General features: G+C 40.1%; 2 protein-coding genes across 2 annotated transcripts in view; both read right to left on the bottom strand.

The window, feature by feature from the left end:
- LOC121958293 (uncharacterized) overlaps positions 1-4088 on the bottom strand; it is a 34037-nt gene extending 29949 nt beyond the window's left edge. Inside the window, exon 1 of the mRNA XM_042507181.2 lies at positions 3577-4088. The gene's annotated coding sequence lies outside the window, so the exon portion shown is untranslated. The remainder of the gene's footprint in view (positions 1-3576) is intronic.
- Positions 4089-4872: 784 nt separating this feature from the next.
- Positions 4873-19052, bottom strand: LOC121957443 (tubulin beta chain-like). The gene is made up of 5 exons (XM_088089998.1): positions 18883-19052; positions 12737-12845; positions 11512-11622; positions 9903-10147; positions 4873-8313 (listed from the first exon to the last, which is right to left on the bottom strand). The coding sequence occupies exons 1-5, from the start codon at positions 18937-18939 to the stop codon at positions 7501-7503; spliced, it is 1335 nt and encodes a 444-aa protein (XP_087946124.1). The 5' UTR covers positions 18940-19052; the 3' UTR covers positions 4873-7500.
- Positions 19053-19056: the final 4 nt, after the last annotated feature.

Raw genomic sequence — 19056 nt, 5'->3', positions numbered from 1 at the left:
CGCCCACTGGGCGTCCCGGATAAAAGCATCAGCCAAGACGCCTGAGAAAAGAATGTGGCCGCTGAACTTTAGTTGAGGACGTGATGTCCATCTTAAAAGTCCGTCTCTAAATGGGGTCACTGCTCTCCTGTCTTACGTTATGACCGGTTAGATCAATCGAAACTGAACTGTGCGTGGCACATCCAGCAGCCTCCCCGTGGTGAGACGTGCGGGGGTTACGTCTCTCAGGGTGATCTCATCAGCCTGACATCCATCCTGGCTGACGGACTTAAACCCCCCCATCATCTCTGCTCTTCCACACAAGCCAGAGGGGCGGGAGCATCATGCCTCCATCCTGCTCTTGTTACATCGTTGTCTCTCTCATCTTTCTGCTTCTCAATGTCTCTTTTTTCTTATCTTCACCTGAAACTATTCTGTCTTTTGCTTCCTTGTCTTCCCTTTGTTTCTCTATTTAATTATCCTGCAACTGATCCTTATTGAGGTCAGTCAGACGGATACACTGGTTTGCTCATATACTGGGCTGGATTTGTGGTAACAATAAAGCTGTTATGTTGGTTTCCACTTAAACTTCCTCTCTACCACTGCATCCAACTGATAATTTAATTGGCCTAATTTGTTAAGAATATTTTGGAGGCTTTTATGTTTTTTGGGTTGTTTTTTTTTTTAAAGAATAGCTTAAGCGTGGTACACACAGGTGAGCTACATGGCACCCACATTAACCCAACTTTTAAGATTTTTTTTTAACATTATTTTTTGGCTTTTGCCTTTATTCTGATACGGCTGGTCGAGTGTGAAAGGAGGAGAGAGAGGGGATGACACGTAGCAAAGGGCTGAGGCCAGAGTCGAACCCACAGCCGCTGCGGCGAGGACTCAGCCTCTGTACATGGGGCGCCCGCTCTACCAACTGAGCTACTGGACGCCCCAAAACTCCAACTTTTAAAGAGTTTGTCTCTAAAGCAGACATGGGTGAATGCTGAGACAATGAGATCCTGCACAGATATACAAACTTCTCCTGCATGAGTGCCAGAAATTCAGACTTTTTTGTAGTTTTGCATCTTGTTGCAGACGTTATGCTTCTTTTTGACGTTTTGTGTCTTTTTGTAGTCATTAGGGTGTCTTTGGAGAAATTTTGTGTCTTTTATTGATGATGTCGTGTGTTTTTTTAGTCACTTTGTGTCTCATTCTGTTTTTTTTTTTTGTCTTTTAGACATAATTTTGTTTCTTTTCGTAATCATATTGTGTCCCATTGTAGGTTTTTTGTCTCTTTGACATAGTTTTGTCTCTTTTCAGTCATTTTGTGTGTCTCTCTGTGGTTATCTTGTAGTTATTTTAGTTATTTTAGTTATTTTATTTTTTACCATGCCTCTTCAAGGTGGGAGTTTCACTTTGTTATGTTATGCCTCATCATGCAAGAGGCCATCGCTGTTGTGTTAAGGCCATGAAACACCAAGCCAACAGTTAGCTGTCCGCCCATGTAGGGCGATCAGCAAGTACCATTGGCCCTCGTTGACCGTCGACTTTTGCCATCAATTCAGCAAACTGAATCGGCAGCGGCAGCCATCAGCAAATGAAATCCCTCTGATTGGCCATTCATTGTAGCACATGAGGAGACAAACGGAAGTGAAAATGTAAACAACGAGCTTCAAGTAGGAGTTGAAACAAACTAGTTATATAAGGTAACATTTCGTGGTGGTTTTCGTTGCTGTTCACTGCCACCCCACAAATATACTTTGTTCTTTCAGTATTACATTGTCTTGTTACTCTACTGGCTGGCTAACTGGTGTCATGGCGGTTTTCCAGTTCCCTGTTTTGAATGACGCATTCAGACGACTTAGGTGCTGGTTGGCCATCGGTTTGGTGTGTTCATGGCCAACTTTTTGGCATAAACATAAAGAGATGCAGCAGGGGGCTTTTATAACTGCTAGTTCTCTGATGTCGGTTTGGTGTGTTCGGGCCTTTACATTTCACACCGCTCACACCTCTTTTGCTTCCTCTATGCCAGCATGCTGTCTATAATCACACACTGGAGCGGCCTGGTTCTGTGTAAAAATGCAAAGGAGGAATGCAAAAGGGACTTCATAGTGGCTCTATAGCACAATCTCTGTGTAAAAAAAGGCCATAATGTGTCTTTGCAGTCCCACTGCATTTCTTTATGGTCATTTATAGCTTTTTTTCTGCTCATTTCGATGACATCTTGCAAGTGAAGGCCAGGGGAGTCCCCAGGGCCTGTGTCCAGTAGGCCCATTTAGTAGTACATCCATGAATACAGAGGCTCCATTATGTGTCTGCTCATACATTTCATTTATATAAATACACTGAGCACAATGTCACCTTAAAAGTGGGTCCCCTCTCTGGACCTGCATCTCCCTTGCACTCTCCTCTGCACATCCACCCCCACTCCCCCTCTCTCCCCCTCCTCACCCTTTACGCAGCCCATAAAGCCAGGAGCAGCTGCTGGTGCAGCCAAGGGTGTGTCACGAGAAGCATGAATGGGGGCTGTCCCGCTAAGGGGATGTCCGGATGAAAGATGGAGGAGATAAGAAGGGAAGGAAATGAAGAAGTGAAAGTTGTGGTTGGATTCACTGCCACAGTCACACACTGTCAGAGCATCATATAATAAGTATTTTAGGAATAAATCATTCTCTCTCCTTATCTGTTGTTTCATCCCTTCACAGCTGGTTTGCACACTTTTCTATACCACCAGTGAGCCTCTAACATGCAGTTGAAGCTGAATAAGCTGCAGAAATCAGCACAGAGGTGGGCCACATATGTTACAAAACATCTTTCCTCACCAGTCTTTTCCTCTAAGATGACCTGATTAAGTAATTCATCAGAGGATATCAGGATTCCTCATTGCACACTGCACTCATCCAGCACTCATTAATGATTCTTATGTGACAAATACTTAGTCAGCGGCTCTAATGTGTGCCATAGCGACCAAGTACATTGCGTAACCATTTCCACCGGGATGGACCAGAAAATACCCCTCAATTCAGACGGGTATATCCCGCACACAGGACATGATAATGCACCACAGCCTCATTTTTTTAGAATAATTCCATGTATTGCGTTAAAACCACTTTGTGATCCCATTTTACAGTTATATAGTGTTAATTTCGGTAACATTTTATACAGCAGCAGAAACATTAGTGAATGTAAAGAATTAAGACATTTAAAGAAGGAAGAAGGCCACTCGGTGCAAAAGTGCCATATGAAATAATGTCTCGTCTGAGCAATGCTTGGATTTTTGTCTGAATATTGTCAATTTGATCATTTTTTCCGCGCAATACATAAAGTTTAACCAGTGTTTACGTCTGGAAAGCGTTAATTGTCTTGTTCTTGTGTGAAGATGCCTGTAATTGCTGCCACTCTGCACGCTTTGGCTGCGTTGCTGTTGATTACACGCCCTAAATCAGCCGTTTGTGTCGTGTGGGACTGCTCAACACAAGCAAACAGTCAAAACAGCTAAACTGCAGAATTTAACCCACTATCTCCCTGTTTGAACGAAATATTGGTGAGAGAGAGAGAAAAAAAAATCGCTGTAACATACAATTATAATTGGATGGTGGTAATTACCTTTGTCAAGCCTCGGATCCGAAAATCATGGACTGGGAGGGGCTGAGGAGTGATGGTTTCTGTAAATCGCCTTTTTTCTTTATTTCATTAATCTCGTCCACCCCATCGCCCCCAACCCGGCAACAACAGACTTCGATGGGGGCGGATCGGGAGTAGCTGAAGACTTTCGGTTATTGTCGGGTTTGTGGACCATCTGAGATCGGCGGTGCTCGGGGAACTTCGGGAGTTATCGGCAATCCTGGCTCGCAGCCACCAGCAGCAGCTCTGCAGTTTAAACTCAGTCGAGCATTTTAAATGCACGGATACTGATGTTTCTTTGTCTGGTCAAACAGACCGTAGTGTGATGGGGGAATCCTCCTCGAGACACTCAAAGACGTCATCAGCTTCTTTGTTTTTCTTTTTCTTTGTTTTTTTTCTTTTCTTAGGCCTTATAATAACAATAATAATAATAATAATAATAATAATAATAACAATAATTCAACTTCATTTCATACATTCATTACATGGAGTATGTATGTTACAGAATTTCTTTTTTATTTATTTTTTTCTCTCTGATATATGTGTACACACACACACACACACACACACACACACACACACATATATATATATTCCATTAGGCACTTTTCCTTGTCTAGTTTGTTGTTGTTGTTGTTGTTGTTGTTGTTGTTGTTTACCTACCTTTACTGAAGCTACAAATATTTTTTCTGAAGCCTCCTTAAGTGACTTGGTGAAAATGCAAGGACCTCTCGCCACCTTTTTGAAGAAATATCACTATTGTAAACTCAGATTTCCTCTTTTTTAAATTTCTGACAGAGGGATTTGTCCCGCATGATGTTATCGAGAACCATTGGGAATTTTCAAAATTAGAGGGAGTCCTCTGTTTTTTTTATGCCTTTTCTGCATCTGAGGTGGTAATGTCTTTCATTTCTTCAAAATTGGACATGTACCTACTTCTCTGTTTGTGGAGACAACACTGTCCATTTACCTGAATGTCCTGAACAGCAGCATTCTCATGAAAAGAATATGAAAAAAAGTATGTTATTATTATTATTATTATTATTATTATCATGTTAAAAATAATAAACCCATTAAATAATGACAATAATCCTTAGTTACAGCCCTACAGTGAACTAGTCAGTGGGAAAGGTGTAATTTATTCTGGATGCTTGTCTTCACACTGCCCCTCTCACCCTATTTGTTGTTATCATAATGACCTCCTGGAAGCTCATACTGACAAACCCTCACAAACAAACACACTAAAAGCTCTTCATCATAACAACAGTACAAGTGGGGTTTTTTTGTTCGACTACTTTTAATTCCTCTCAAATGTTTCACAGTCACTTGGATCCCGAGTCGATTTTCTCCACAGTAATTTAAAAAGGTATTAACAGTCAATAAGCACAGACAGACATAAAGACAACATGAACACGAGTGATTTCTGATTGATTTAAATGCATACTGTAGTGGCTCAGCGAGTAAAACATTTACCAGAAAGTTAAATTGTGCACTTCTTCACATGACTATACAGAATAAAATAAAAACTTGAAATTGGTGGTTATCCCCCTTTAAAAGTGAAAAGTACCCATCACTGTGTTTTTGAAGAAGAAGCCTTAATAATGAAAATGACTTTGTGCAATGACGAGAGGAGTACAGATGCACCGCGATGGGATAAAATGAAACATTCATTCTTCAAAAATGTACATTAAGAAGAAATACATGAAGGTCACAGACAAAATAATCTTTTTTTGTTAGTGTCTTTGAATGTAAATTCTTGGCTTATACATGGTTTTAATCCAACAACAGCAAAGATGCTTCCACTCAGGCCTTTTTGAGTCCAAAATTTCAGGGAAAGGAAAGAATAAAAAACAGATCAGGCAAAGTTTGACATGCTCTCCATGACCTGACCTGAGTTCAGGACATGTGCCGTCAGCGTGTGATTGTCCTCATGACGTTGGCTGGCGTCTGAGAATAATCCTGCTGCTGCTGCTGTTGCATTACTGTAACGGTTAACTGTTAAAAAAATATATTCAAAGCTGATTTGTTCAATGAAACAGACTGTTGTTCTGATTCACAACTTTGCAGAATCTGAAATAACTGTTATGAAATACGTTGAATTAGCGGCAAACTCTGCAGCAACCTCATTAAAACATGTCTGTCTTTCTCATATCTATGACACTTATTTTTGTGCTTTCTGAATGAAATAAAAGCTCCAATTCATGTGAGAAAGTGAGCAGATTATGTGAATGTGAAGGAAAAGAATACTGATAGTCCCACCTTTTCACAAATTTCACATTAACTCTGAGAGTGGATTTCCAGAGCTGATAAATAATGGAAAAAGTAAAGAACACTCTTAAAAGCAGAAAAAAAACACTGATAATGGCATGATTTCGCATTTCTGGAGCTCAAGTTCGAGGTTCCAGACCTGGTTTTCCCCCAAAGCAACCGCTGTAAGGTAACACTTGGTATTCTTTGATATCACCTTGTTTAGATGTTTTAATGCTGAATTTTTTTTAAAAAAATCCAAAGTTGAACTTGGACTATGTGCTAACGTTGCTCTGAAAATCAGTGAAGAAGCACAAATATTTCTTTTTCCACTGCAAAATACTGTTTGTTATTCAAGAGGTAATTTCATACTGATAATATTTGGCAAAATTTAACTGCTTGTCTGAATTGAGTGTATAGAAATGTTAAATCAGTCATTTAACCATTTAACACACTTATTGTGTTAGGTGGAATTAACAAAATAAAGACGCCACGATTTCTTTTAATAATTTTAGTTTCTGTTTTTCAGAAAAAAAGGAGAATATGATCCTATGTGATTAAAGTGAAGTCTAAGTACTTCAGATTTGTTCATTTGCTGAAACTTGTGATCTCAGCATTAAAAAAAAGAAAAAGTTTGGGAGTTTGGGAGGTTAGTCTTGCTCAAACCGAACAAACAACATGGCGTCACAATAAACTGTCAACCATGGCACATTAATTTGGTCACGTAATTTTCATTTTGTTCCTCGTCCTGCTTCTCTTTCACTTCTCTACCTACATTCATCTTTCATTCTTATTTCTCCTCAGTTTCCCTCTATTAACCCTTTCAGACCCCCTGTGCTTCTCTAAACAGCCTTCCTTATCCGTTCTGCTACATTCCTTAATTTCATATCACAATGATTTTTCTTTTTTCTGATTTTTTTTGTAGGTTAATAAAGGCAAAGTTCAAATCCTCTGAAGTGGGGTTGCATGATGCCCTTATTTAGGATCCATATTTAGTGTATTCCATACAGTAGATGCCCGCCCCTTAGTTTGGAGAATTAGGCGTGTGGCCGCATTCTCTTCAAAGCCAGACTCCATTAAGAAAAACAGCAATTTAACATCACTAATCACAGGAGCTGCTGGTATACCGCTGCCTGAATCAATGAGTTTGTTTTGGTTATTGAGTGACTTTGGAGTTTTTAAGGGTTTATTTTGATTAACTGAAGTCACACAAAAGCAAAAACAAACTAACTTACTTAGGCAGCTGTTGGCCGGCAGCTTCTGTGTTCAGCAAGCTAAAATAACTGTTTTTGTCAATGGAGTTTGGTGCCACTGATTAGAGCATAGAAACTGTAACAGTTTCCTCATCAGAAAAGGCTGTCTGCATGGAGGTAAAGTGCTGAAAATATTCTCAGTTTGGCATCCAATTTAATTGATTTGGGTTTTTTTAGGTGGCTAAAATATCTTTTGCTGCTGCAGACTTCACAGCAGTACATTGCTTAACTTCCATGTTTGTATTTCTGTCTGCTTCTCCAAACTGGCATGCCAACTGACACCTACTGTCTGTAACACACTGACCATGAATAAGTACGTCATATAACCCCGATTCAAAAAATCAGAACTACTCCTTTAACTTCATCTTTTTCCTCAGCTCATGAAGCGTCATTCATTGTTACTTTTTTAGGCATCCTCCTCCACCTCCTCCTCAAACTCTCCCTCCTCCTCGGCCGTGGCGTCCTGGTACTGCTGGTACTCGGAGACCAGGTCGTTCATGTTGCTCTCTGCCTCGGTGAACTCCATCTCGTCCATGCCCTCGCCGGTGTACCAGTGGAGGAAGGCCTTGCGGCGGAACATGGCGGTGAACTGCTCAGAGATGCGTTTGAACAGCTCCTGGATGGCTGTGCTGTTGCCGATGAAGGTGACGGCCATCTTGAGGCCACGCGGCGGGATGTCGCAGACGGCCGTCTTCACGTTGTTGGGGATCCACTCCACAAAGTAGCTGCTGTTCTTGTTCTGGACGTTCAACATCTGCTCGTCCACCTCCTTCATGGACATGCGGCCACGGAACACGGCGGCCACCGTCAGGTAGCGTCCGTGGCGAGGGTCGCAGGCAGCCATCATGTTTTTGGCGTCGAACACCTGCTGGGTGAGCTCAGGCACCGTCAGGGCTCGGTATTGCTGGCTCCCCCTGCTGGTCAGAGGGGCAAAGCCAGGCATGAAGAAGTGGAGACGGGGGAAGGGCACCATGTTGACAGCCAGTTTCCTCAGATCGGCGTTAAGCTGGCCGGGGAAACGCAGGCAGGTGGTCACGCCGCTCATGGTGGCTGAGACCAGGTGGTTCAGGTCGCCGTAGGTGGGCGTGGTGAGTTTTAGAGTGCGGAAGCAAATGTCATAAAGAGCTTCGTTATCAATGCAGTAGGTTTCATCTGTGTTTTCTACCAGCTGGTGGACTGACAGCGTGGCGTTGTACGGCTCGACCACGGTGTCCGACACCTGAAGACAAACAAAGAACACTGAGAGTTATGGAAGGACCTCCTTTCCCTCCAAGCAGAGGACGAGATCAACCGCGATATGACAGAGAGGGTAAATGATTGTCATTGCCATTGTTATTATTTATAAAGTGCTGCAGACAGACATTTGTCACACAAGAAGCCGAATCTGTTGTGTTACAAGCCTCTGTTGATTCCTTGGTGACAGCATGCTATTTAAAATCACGATGCTGCCGTTGTTAAGTTCTGTGTAAAAATGCAAACGAGGCTGACAGGTCACACTCCATTTAAGCAGCTTTCCTGGCTATCACCGTTACATGTTATGTGGTGCTCCGGTGCACTGAAATAGCGTGGCCCCTGTGTGTCTGTGACTGCAGATGTGGCCCCTGATTACTGCTGATTATCCACACCTGCTTCCCATCACGCTCCAGTACACCTTCCCCAGTCATTCATCCACGCAGCTCAACATCATTAGAGTTGGTTGGTTGGTTGTTAGACACTTTAGGCCGCACCTAGTGTTTGTTTTGTTTTGTGCATTTTTTCCTTGAGTGTTTGTCTCCATCTAACCGTGTTTCTTTTGCTCCACGATCATCCTCCTCAGTCTGCCTGCATGCTCTCCCCAAACCTCTCAACTCTCCGTTCCCTCTGCCTCACCCTCCTCACCCATCTCCACCTCTACTCTCCTTTCATCACCTGAGTCTGCATCTGTCTGTGACAAATCATAACACAATATACTCCTTCACATTAAAGTCATATATTTGTCTTTTTTGAGGAAAAGGATACCTTACCTATTTGAAGAAACAATGAATCACCTCACACGTGTATATAAAGATACATAAATTAAAACATTATTGTTGTGGATATTGCTGGACTTATCACCAAACAGCAATACAGGTAAAAAGATAAGCTACTATTTAATGCTAATTTGGCATGTTTTAATATAAAAATGAATATTAATAGCAAGGACTGACAGGATATCATCATTCAGATTCCTCCGCATATAACCATTTCCTCTTTATGCAGAAAACACTAAAGAGAAACATAAAACTACTATTTTATATTGTGTCTTCACTGGAGCAGCAATTAAGGTTGGTATTAATATTTTATTTTTACGACCTACAGGAAACATAATGGAGACTAATGTCTGATTCACAACAGGGTTTCTACAACTTAAAGTGAGAGGGATTTAAGACTTTTTAACACTGCTTTGATGCCACTTGAAATTGAAATTTAAGACCAGTTTTACCGTAGAAGACACTGATGAAAAAAAATGTACTGAAATCATTTACTTAAGGTTAGAGGGATTTTTTTTAACTTTTGAAGTATTAAATAACGTAAAACATGACTCTTTGGTGATGTTAATGCAAGAGGGATTGGGCATTTTATTACTTTTTTTGAGTTACCCAATATTTTAAACTTTTGTAATGCATTCATAGAAGAAAGATTGTTTTAAGACATTTTAATGCCAGTTAAAGCCTTATTTTTAGATGATTGATTTCAGCGCCTTTTAAGACTGTTTAAGTGGTACAATGTACAATGGCATAAAAACAATCATTTTTACTGTACTCAGCTGTACAGGACTGTAAGTGTTACCTTGGGAGAGGGCACCACACTGAAGGTGTTCATGATGCGGTCAGGGTACTCCTCCCTGATCTTGCTGATGAGCAGCGTGCCCATGCCGGAGCCGGTGCCTCCTCCGAGAGAGTGAGTGAGCTGGAAACCCTGCAGACACTCGCAGCTCTCTGCCTCTTTCCTCACCACATCCAGGACTGAATCCACCAGCTCCGCCCCCTCCGTGTAGTGACCTTTGGCCCAGTTGTTTCCGGCTCCACTTTGACCTGGGGAATAAAAATAAAGAAGCTAGTATCTTTTCTCAACAACCAAAGAAAAGTCACAAGAACTAGAATAACAGCGACACGGTCATATGCCTTCATGCATCAGTCAAGCTGTAAATAAATTTTACATCCATGTCTGTGAAAACATAAATGCTTCACACACATCTCTGTCACCAATTCAATATCCAAAAAACGTCTCCCCTTCTGTTCCTGAGATATGACACAGAATAACACTAAAGTGTTTTTGGAGAATATTATGATGTCACAGGGAAGCTGACCTTTGACATTTTTGATATAAATATCAGCACTTTTTCATAACATACTATTAGACATTTGGTGTGGAAGTTTCTCATAATTAGCATATGAATTCTTGAGTTTTGGTCAAAAATATGTTTTGGGAGGTCATAGAGACCTTTGACCTTCAACCTCCAAATTCCAATCAGTTCCTTTTTAAGTCCAAGTGGACGTTTGTGCCAAATTAGTATAAATATTCCCTGAGTGCGTTCTTGAGACATCACGTCCAAGGGAATGATGGTGCATGAACAATTTCACAATTTCAAATATTACAGTACGTTACGTTACTATAACGTTGCTTACGTCAGCAAAACCACTCAAGCTGCAGCCACGGCGACTCTCTGAACAGATCTGTATGAATACAGGAAATACTTAAGTGAAACTTCCTCTGGTCGAAAAGAGGGCGGGGGTTGTGGATGGATAAATGTGACCAGCAGGGCACAGTGGACACGAATGGAGATGAATTGGTCGCATATAGTGGGTCAAGTGAAAATTTGTGTTAAATTTGAAGAAATTCCCTCAAGATATTTTTGAGATACCTTGTTGACGAGAATGAGACAGATGCAAGGTCACAGTGACCTTGACCTTTGACCACCACAATCTAATCATTTCATTGCTGTAAGATTTGAAGTCCCTTAATACATTTTTTAAGATTTTAAATTCACAAGAATGGGACGGATGGACAACCTGAAAATAAAATGCCTTCGAGCTCGGCTCTCACCGCTGTGGAGGCATTAAAAAAAAAACAAGAAGATGGTGTTTTTCCTCACAGCCAAAGAATATTCACAACAACTGTCAGAGTGGATGAGAGAGCTAAGCACTGATGTGGTTCACTACTGGGAGTTTATGTCTGTGCCATCTAGGACAGACAGTTGAGCTATATTTAAATGGACAGGACGTGTCTAAAACCACAAAATGGGGCAGAAGGGACACCCAGAGTTCATCCTTCAACTGGAGACCAAACCCCTGCAGCAGCAAGCTTCTGTGTTTGTGGACAAGCTCCATGACTGCTGTCTTGTATCGCGCCCTGACCTCTGACCTCCGGACTCCTCTTCAGTCCGGTGTGTTCTTACCAAAGACAAAGTTGTCAGGCCTGAAGATTTGTCCAAATGGTCCAGAGCGGACTGAGTCCATGGTGCCTGGCTCCAGGTCAACGAGGATGGCTCTGGGGACATATTTCCCACCTGAACACACACAGACAGAAACAACGTGTCAGCTCAGTGCGTCATGTATTTGCAAAACTTTGGAAAGGTTTAAAATCTGCAAAACCAAACTGGGAACATACTGACAAATTTAAGGAAGAATGTTTTTGTACATACAGGAGTGAAAACTACTGTCAGCTTTCAACAGTGGTTTCTGACAAATAGTTTTCACTTTATTAAAATATTTACAGGCAAGAATGCTGTAAATGTCTCATATCGCTGATTTGGGAATAATGTACCAAAATCAACCACATTTGCTTCAACTAATAGAGTGAAAAGCTCAGAGTATCACTTTGCTGTATGAAAGCTTGTATATGGCTGTAGTACTTCATGTGGCCACTGAGTGGAGTTAAATATCATAAAAGGAAGCTCCTGTCTCAGGCAGTGGTTCCCAATTGGTGGGTCACGGCCCAAACGTGGACTAAATGGACTGCAAGTGACCCGAGAACATGACAAGTTTGTAATAAACACACTTTATTTTAAAGTTAGTTATTTTTGCAATATTGTTTTATTTCTTTGTGTTCTAAACCAACATGTTGTTTACATGTAGTAATTTTAAATGTGTGGATTTTGAACTAACGACTAAAGGGAAATCTGGACCCCGTGACTGAACCAGTTTGGAACCACTGGTCTTAACACATACACATCATTTTAGGCTCAAGAAAAGAGGCAGTGCAGCTTTTTTTTCTTTTAAATCATGCAATACCCGCTGAAAACCTAGTTATTTAATTTGACTTAATTAATATTGATTTTTTTTTTTTTTTTTAAATTACTGGTCTGTTTTTTATTTTCACTTATATTTTATCTACTGGGATTTTATTGAGTAATTTTTGCATTTATTTGCCCTTAATGTATTGCATATTTTTTATTATTATTGTTAAGCACTTTGATACATCTCTTGCATGAAAAGTTCTCATAAATTGAGTTTTTATTATTATTATTATCATTATTATTATTATTATTATAGTTTTACAGCATTTGTATTTGTAGCTGCATCCTCTTTCTTGCAGCTGCAGTGCACCAGTTTGTCCACAGGGGGGACGTGTCCCCTCACTTCATCAAACTCAGCCCTCAGGGTGAGTCAGGATGCTCTTACCAGTGGCCTCGTTGTAGTACACACTGATCCTGTCCAGCTGCAGGTCGCTGTCTCCATGGTAGGTTCCTGTCGGGTCGATGCCGTGCTCATCGCTGATCACCTCCCAAAACTAAACACACACACACACACACACAGACAGAAAACAGCATCAGTACAGAGCCTGTGTACCTTGACGAATGTCGTACTGCTGTTCACGTGTGTGCAGCCATGTGTTGAATTCACATCATGCAAAACACAGTCAAAAGCCAAAACTAAAACCTGATCTTTTAACAGGCATCTTTAAGTCTTGACACAAAATCTGAAAGATAGAAAGAGTTATGCTTCAGAGGTGTCTCTGAACGTACTGATTAAAGTCCAAATTACTGAGTGAAAAAAGAGGGCAGTTTACAATCGCTCTCCTGTCCTCTGTGCTTCCCGACGGCCCGCTGTCATCTGATTACCTTTCGCAGTCACAAGATCACCTAAAAACAGCAACATATTCTGGAAACCCCGTTTTTTTCTTTGAATCTCGCTAAAGGAGGTTTTCTGCAATCAATAGTAACCCTTCAGTACTATCCTCCAATCTTCACGCCGATCAAAAGCTGCACTTCACGGATATAAACATGGTGCATCATGTGCTGCACATGTGTTTAAATGCACAAGCGTGCAGCGACCTGCCACATCTAGAATTTGTTCTTTCTGACCCAAAGGCAGTTTAAAATTAGAGGGGACTGTAGCTTTGATCCAGATCACAAGAGCTCAAAAACAACGCTCCTTTTCGTGTAAATCCTCTGCTGGAGTTACATTCAACAAAATTATTGCAATTTCACAAATGTTGCAATATGCCGAGCACTGTGCTGTTGTGATGAAGTGCTAACATATATTGTGATATTTCTTTATCCTTTTTCAATGGCAAATTATTTCCCTAAAGGACAACTGTTTTATTTCATCTAATCAGAAAAAGTATTCAGTCTCTCTGTTTATCTCTCTTCAGTTATTTTTATTGGAGCAAAATGTGTTTGGTGGACTTAAAAAGCTGCTGAATTTTCCTTTTTTTTATTCTGGTAGGCTACAAAAAGTTTTGTATTTGCAATATTAATCATTTATACAATGAAAAAAACATACCGGGGCAGATTATCAATTCTTTCTCCCACCTCTGAAGAAAATACACAATAATATTATATTCCATTCCTGCCAAAATACCCCCTTAAATCCTACACGCTGGAGCCTGAACTTTGTTTTTTATTAGTTTTATTTTTTAGGCTGGTTTTAGTTAACTATAATAAGCATGCCTCTCAGTGGAGTTTAGCTGCAGACTGAAAGTGTTACTTTATATTGACCGCCTTGCAACTCCTACAATGTCAAGAATCTAAAAAGATATGTAGCTTGATTATTTGAAGTAACACACGTGTGTTTGACTCATCCAGCAGAGCCGCCCTGGGGGCGTTCTTAGCGGGGCGACGCAAGGCGTGGCGGCAGCATATGGGGTGACTCAAAGTCCACCGCTCAGCGGCCCTGATCACTGAAGACGAGCGTATTTACGGAGGATTTAGCGAGGCTGAGGTCATCCTCATTTCACTACAGATTAACTCTGCGTGATTTCACTCACTTACCCAATATAGTTCAACTGAAACCTGCTCAGGTCTGTAGGCTAATGTTGTTGAATAACTCCATATGGATAAGAGAAAAAAGACTGTCGTTGTCACTGTATTTTTTAGCCAGACTGAGTTAATATAAGTGACGATTAGCTGACTAAATTTATCACTATTCAGTATTTCTATAGCTTTTAGTCTCGCCCAAAAAATGCTGCTCTTTTTCAAAACTGCTTGGAAATCTTGTCAACTCGTTGCCATGGTGACCACAGGGGGTTTACTCAGGAGCAGCCAAAGATGGAGAGGTGACAGGAGAGGGGATTAAAAAATGAGATTTTCTTGCTCACCAGCCTCTTCCCTCTCTCACGCACACATCCAGCCACACAGCCGTGCCAACCTCGCTCTGCTTATCTCCTGGTTTCCTCTTAAACACACACACACACACACAGAGTCCGTGGCACAGATTAGGGTCAGTTGACTGAGCTGGTGTGACAGTCTGTGCTCGTATCTTAACTGAGTTTGGCGTTAATGTCTCGGCCGTAGAAACGAGGCTGACTGAATCCTCTGAGAAAGCTCTGCTCTCACTGACCTCCGACCACGACTCCGACAAGGAGTGTGAGTCCTTATATAAGGTAGAAAAAGTTTTGTTTGTGATCCCCGAAACCAGCTGGAGAAACGGAGTAGGACGTTGAAGTCAAGAGGTCACGTTGAAGATAAGAACATGTTGACCTTTAAACGACGAGTAGCCTTGATTGTTTGGGTGATTTTCTGTTGTTGGTTAAGAGACTTTTCTGCCTTCATGAAGCAGAATATTAAAACTTAAGTTTAACTTTTTTTTATTAAACAGCATTTAATTACACTTTTTCTATTTTTGTTCCTTTGCCATGAAAACTCTGTGGACTTTGCTTACTGGGTATAAAATAATACAGATGTGACCTTAACTGATGTTATGTTATTTAGGAGTTTAACCATTTTGAGATTTTTTAATTTTACCCAGTGTTTTAAAAAAAAAAAAACTTTTATAATGACTAACTTTTTTAGCTCTATAACAGTTAGTCAATTGATTGATTAGTTGTTCACCAGAAAAACGATCAGACCATTTTAAAGCTGTAGTAGGTAACTTTTATAAACCAGATCGTGCCGTTAAATTCGCTGAAATTGTCACTAAATGCGACTGCTGATTTGTGAGAAAAACAAATCATACTCGTCTTCTTTTCTATTGGCTGTAGTGCTTCTTATGATCTTGTCTGTCAAATAAAAAGTTGGTCACTAGTTGGGCGTTGCCTGGTACTTCAGTTAACTGTCTCCAAAGTGGTGACCAGGTCACAAACTTTCTTATTTTACAGCTAAACAGTACACTAAAATAAGTCTGAAAGTTATTATCACAAAAGTTACGAGCTGAAGCTTTAAGCAAAAGTGCCAAACATTTGCTGTTCCACCCTGTTAAAAGTGAATATTTGTTTTCTTAATTTTGCATCACTAAGTGTTGAAGTGATAATTTATATAAATTATGGAATAATTTCAAATTTGTAGCCCAAGTGTGCCCCTCTTTGTTTCGTTTGTGGTAAAACTATCCCTGCTTTTCATTTTGCCTCAAGCACTTCCTCCTTTTGTCATCCTGTGTCAGTCTAAAATCTTTTAAATTATCTGTGTTTTGCTCCTTTTATGATACAGGCTGCATCATTTTCATATAATCCATACAGACATTACACAACTGTGGTTAAGGATCTTGATAATACCTTATCTGGTCATTGCAACCCCTAATTTTCCTCAGTGTATAATCACATGAAAACAGAAATTGTTGTATTTTTTGGGGCACCATGTACAAAGGCTACGTCCTTGCGGCAGCCCTTCAAAAATATTTTGAGAAAACATTTTGTTGTGTTTTTGTTTCTATAAAATGAGCCGTTTATTTCCACATAGGGAGCGGGTCCTCGTCTGTGGAGTCGGCCATATTTCTACAGCAGCCCAGAGCAGATAGACTGGTCATTTTTTCGTGTCGGCACAGCCCCTCTGCATCGAGAGCGTCAGAAAAACACCTTTTTTAATGTTAACTCACATCTGGGTTTTAGGACTCATTCCTGAAGCCCTCTTTAAACTGTGTGATTTTAGGGCTGCAAGTAATCATTTATGTAACTGATTAATTTGAAGACTGTTTTCGTGATTAATCACTTTAAAAATCTATAAAATGTCGAACGAATTTGTGAAAAATGGCAATCGCATGTTATTTGAGCTCAAAGTTTGGTCTTTAAACTTCTCAGTTAGCCAAAACAACAGCCCAAAATCTAATACACAGTCATTTATGATGCTGAATAAGCAAAAAAAAAGACTGAAACTGATTATTTGGTTAAGTTCTATCTGAACGGCGAGTTTATTTCTATCACACATTTCAGCAACGAGGGAATTCAAAGTGCTCTACTTAAAATATCAACAAAAAGGTAACTTCTCACCTATTTTAGAGTATTTTTTAGCCCTTTATTTTTGTATGTGTGCCTCATATTTACTTGGTTTGTGTCATTTATATTTTTAATACTGCACAGTTATTTCCATGTGCAATTGGTGTTAATATTTATTTTAACTGCTGAATTTGGCATCTTGTTTTTTTAACTGTACAATGACAATAAAGGTTTTCTGTTCTATATAACAAAAAAACACATTATGGTGGTGAACTTCTGGAAACTGAAGTGTAGAAATGCTGCAGTGTTGCATCAAACATTTTGATAAAATAGAGCTTATTTTGCTGATAATCACTGAACAAATGTGTGAACGCGGTTTTAAAGTTCACTGGTTTGGGTGTGCATGTGATAGGCTATTTAAATGAGCTCATCTGTGCTTTCAGAGCAGACACTGAGCCACTTGTTATCTCCCCCCACCGTCAGCACCCCCTCCGGCTGCGTTCCTCTGCTCTGCCTCAGCAAATTTCTCCTTTTCTTTTCACCCTCTTGTTTTCGTCTTTGCTCTTTTCTCAGTGACAAAGACTCGGGCTCACCAGGCGCCCAAGACAGCAGCTGGCCCTGCGCGTCTGCCCCGGTCTGGCCGGCTTTATTAATCACGGATCAATGACTCGAGTCTCTGTTTTGTCAACAGATCCAAATGTGTGAATTGTTACTGAATTCGGGATTAGTTTATACCCCAGAAAAACAGCATCACTACAGCTTTAATATGGACAGCTATTTTGGGGTGTATTTGGGTCTATCTGACTGTACTTTGAGGTCCTTTTATGACCCATCACATCACTGACATATTTTAGCAGTGATTCATTGTTTCTGTCTGCTATTTTGTATCACTTACACTTCTTTACCATCCACTTTTACAACTAAAACTAAGAGAGATTTCCTATTTAATTTCCATTTTGACTGTTAACTGAGTGTTATTTCATAGTATTTCATAGTTTTACTGAAAACTGTGTGCAGCAGCCTTGTTAAATATGTTATTAAAAAAGCACAAAAGTAAACATTTCCTTTGGATAACAGGGAGCTTGTTATTTATGAGGGGGGAGGGGTGGTGCAAACACGGGGAGGCATGTCAAATATATTTTTAAGCGCTGTGGAGGGACTGTTTGTTTTTTTTAAATTTTGGCTTAGGTGATGGCATACACATTCAAATAGTTTTAATTTGCATTTATTTTACTGAAAACTTAAAGAAAACATGCCTGCCAAACCTGCCTAATGCCAAAATTTTACTATTTATTATAGCCAGAAACTGTAAAAACATAAATTACTGTTAGCTTTTTTAATTTCCAACAGCCCTTGGACACATCATGTGTGATTGCTGCTTCCATCAGGAAAAAAACAGACAAATCTGATCTTAAAATAGCAAAATTTCATTAAAATCACTTTATTCTATATCTCATTTAAATTATTAGCTAAACATAGTTTGCACTAACTAACCAGCATGTGTGACAGGAGTGGAAAACCGTCCACTCTGGGATTTTGTCCTCGACTTTAACTTTCAAACATCAAAGTTTTAAAAATCTAATAACTAATTTATAGTGGAGTCAGGGTCATGTACTTTCTGCAAGTCACTCAAGGAGGCTCAAGAAAAAATATTTGCAGCTCCTGCAAGGATTAAAAGAAAAATTCAATAAAATGAAGTCACCCTCCAGCCACCCCTCCTCTGATTAATACAGAACAGTCCCTAATGTATCTTAAGAGTTGGCTGTAGAGGTTATGAGGCTGATCTTTGTTCAACACTGAGCATTTACTTTTTTAAAAATCCAACAAATAGACATTTTAGACAAGTAAACAAATCTAGGGTCTAATTATAAACTACTGACAGATTAAATGGCTGAGTCAATGTAACAGGAGGATGGAGTGCAAACAATAGGACTGCATGCTTTCAAGTCCCATTAAATCTCACAAAAGTATATTTTTTGTATGTTTTGTTTTGTAAATTACAAAAATTAAACGTTTAATTTTAACTTTAAAACTATATTTAATATTTTCTGAAACTGTCAACAAAAGAAAGGGGTCTTTAAAAAGTTTCAAGGATGAAATGCTTTACATAACTGGCAAAAAAAAAGTTGGATAAACTGCAAAATAAAAAGTCAACTTTGCTCTCAGTGCTTCTTCTTACCTTTGCACCGATCTGGTTCCCGCACTGGCCGGCCTGGATGTGCACGATTTCCCTCATGATGGATGTTAGTTGGTGATGAACGTGAACTGTTGGCAGAGATGAAGAGGAGCTGCAGCAGAGCTTCAGAGTGAGCGCAGACTGATGGAGGCGCTGCAGACTGTCTGAGTCCTGCAG

The sequence above is a fragment of the Plectropomus leopardus genome, chromosome 17 (genome assembly GCF_026936395.1).
Source record: "Plectropomus leopardus strain MGB_pleo_1.0 chromosome 17, ASM2693639v1, whole genome shotgun sequence".
Classification (NCBI taxonomy): Eukaryota; Metazoa; Chordata; class Actinopteri; order Perciformes; family Serranidae; genus Plectropomus; species Plectropomus leopardus.
Note: the sequence above shows the minus strand (reverse complement) of the source record. Positions and strands in the feature narration are given on the sequence as shown.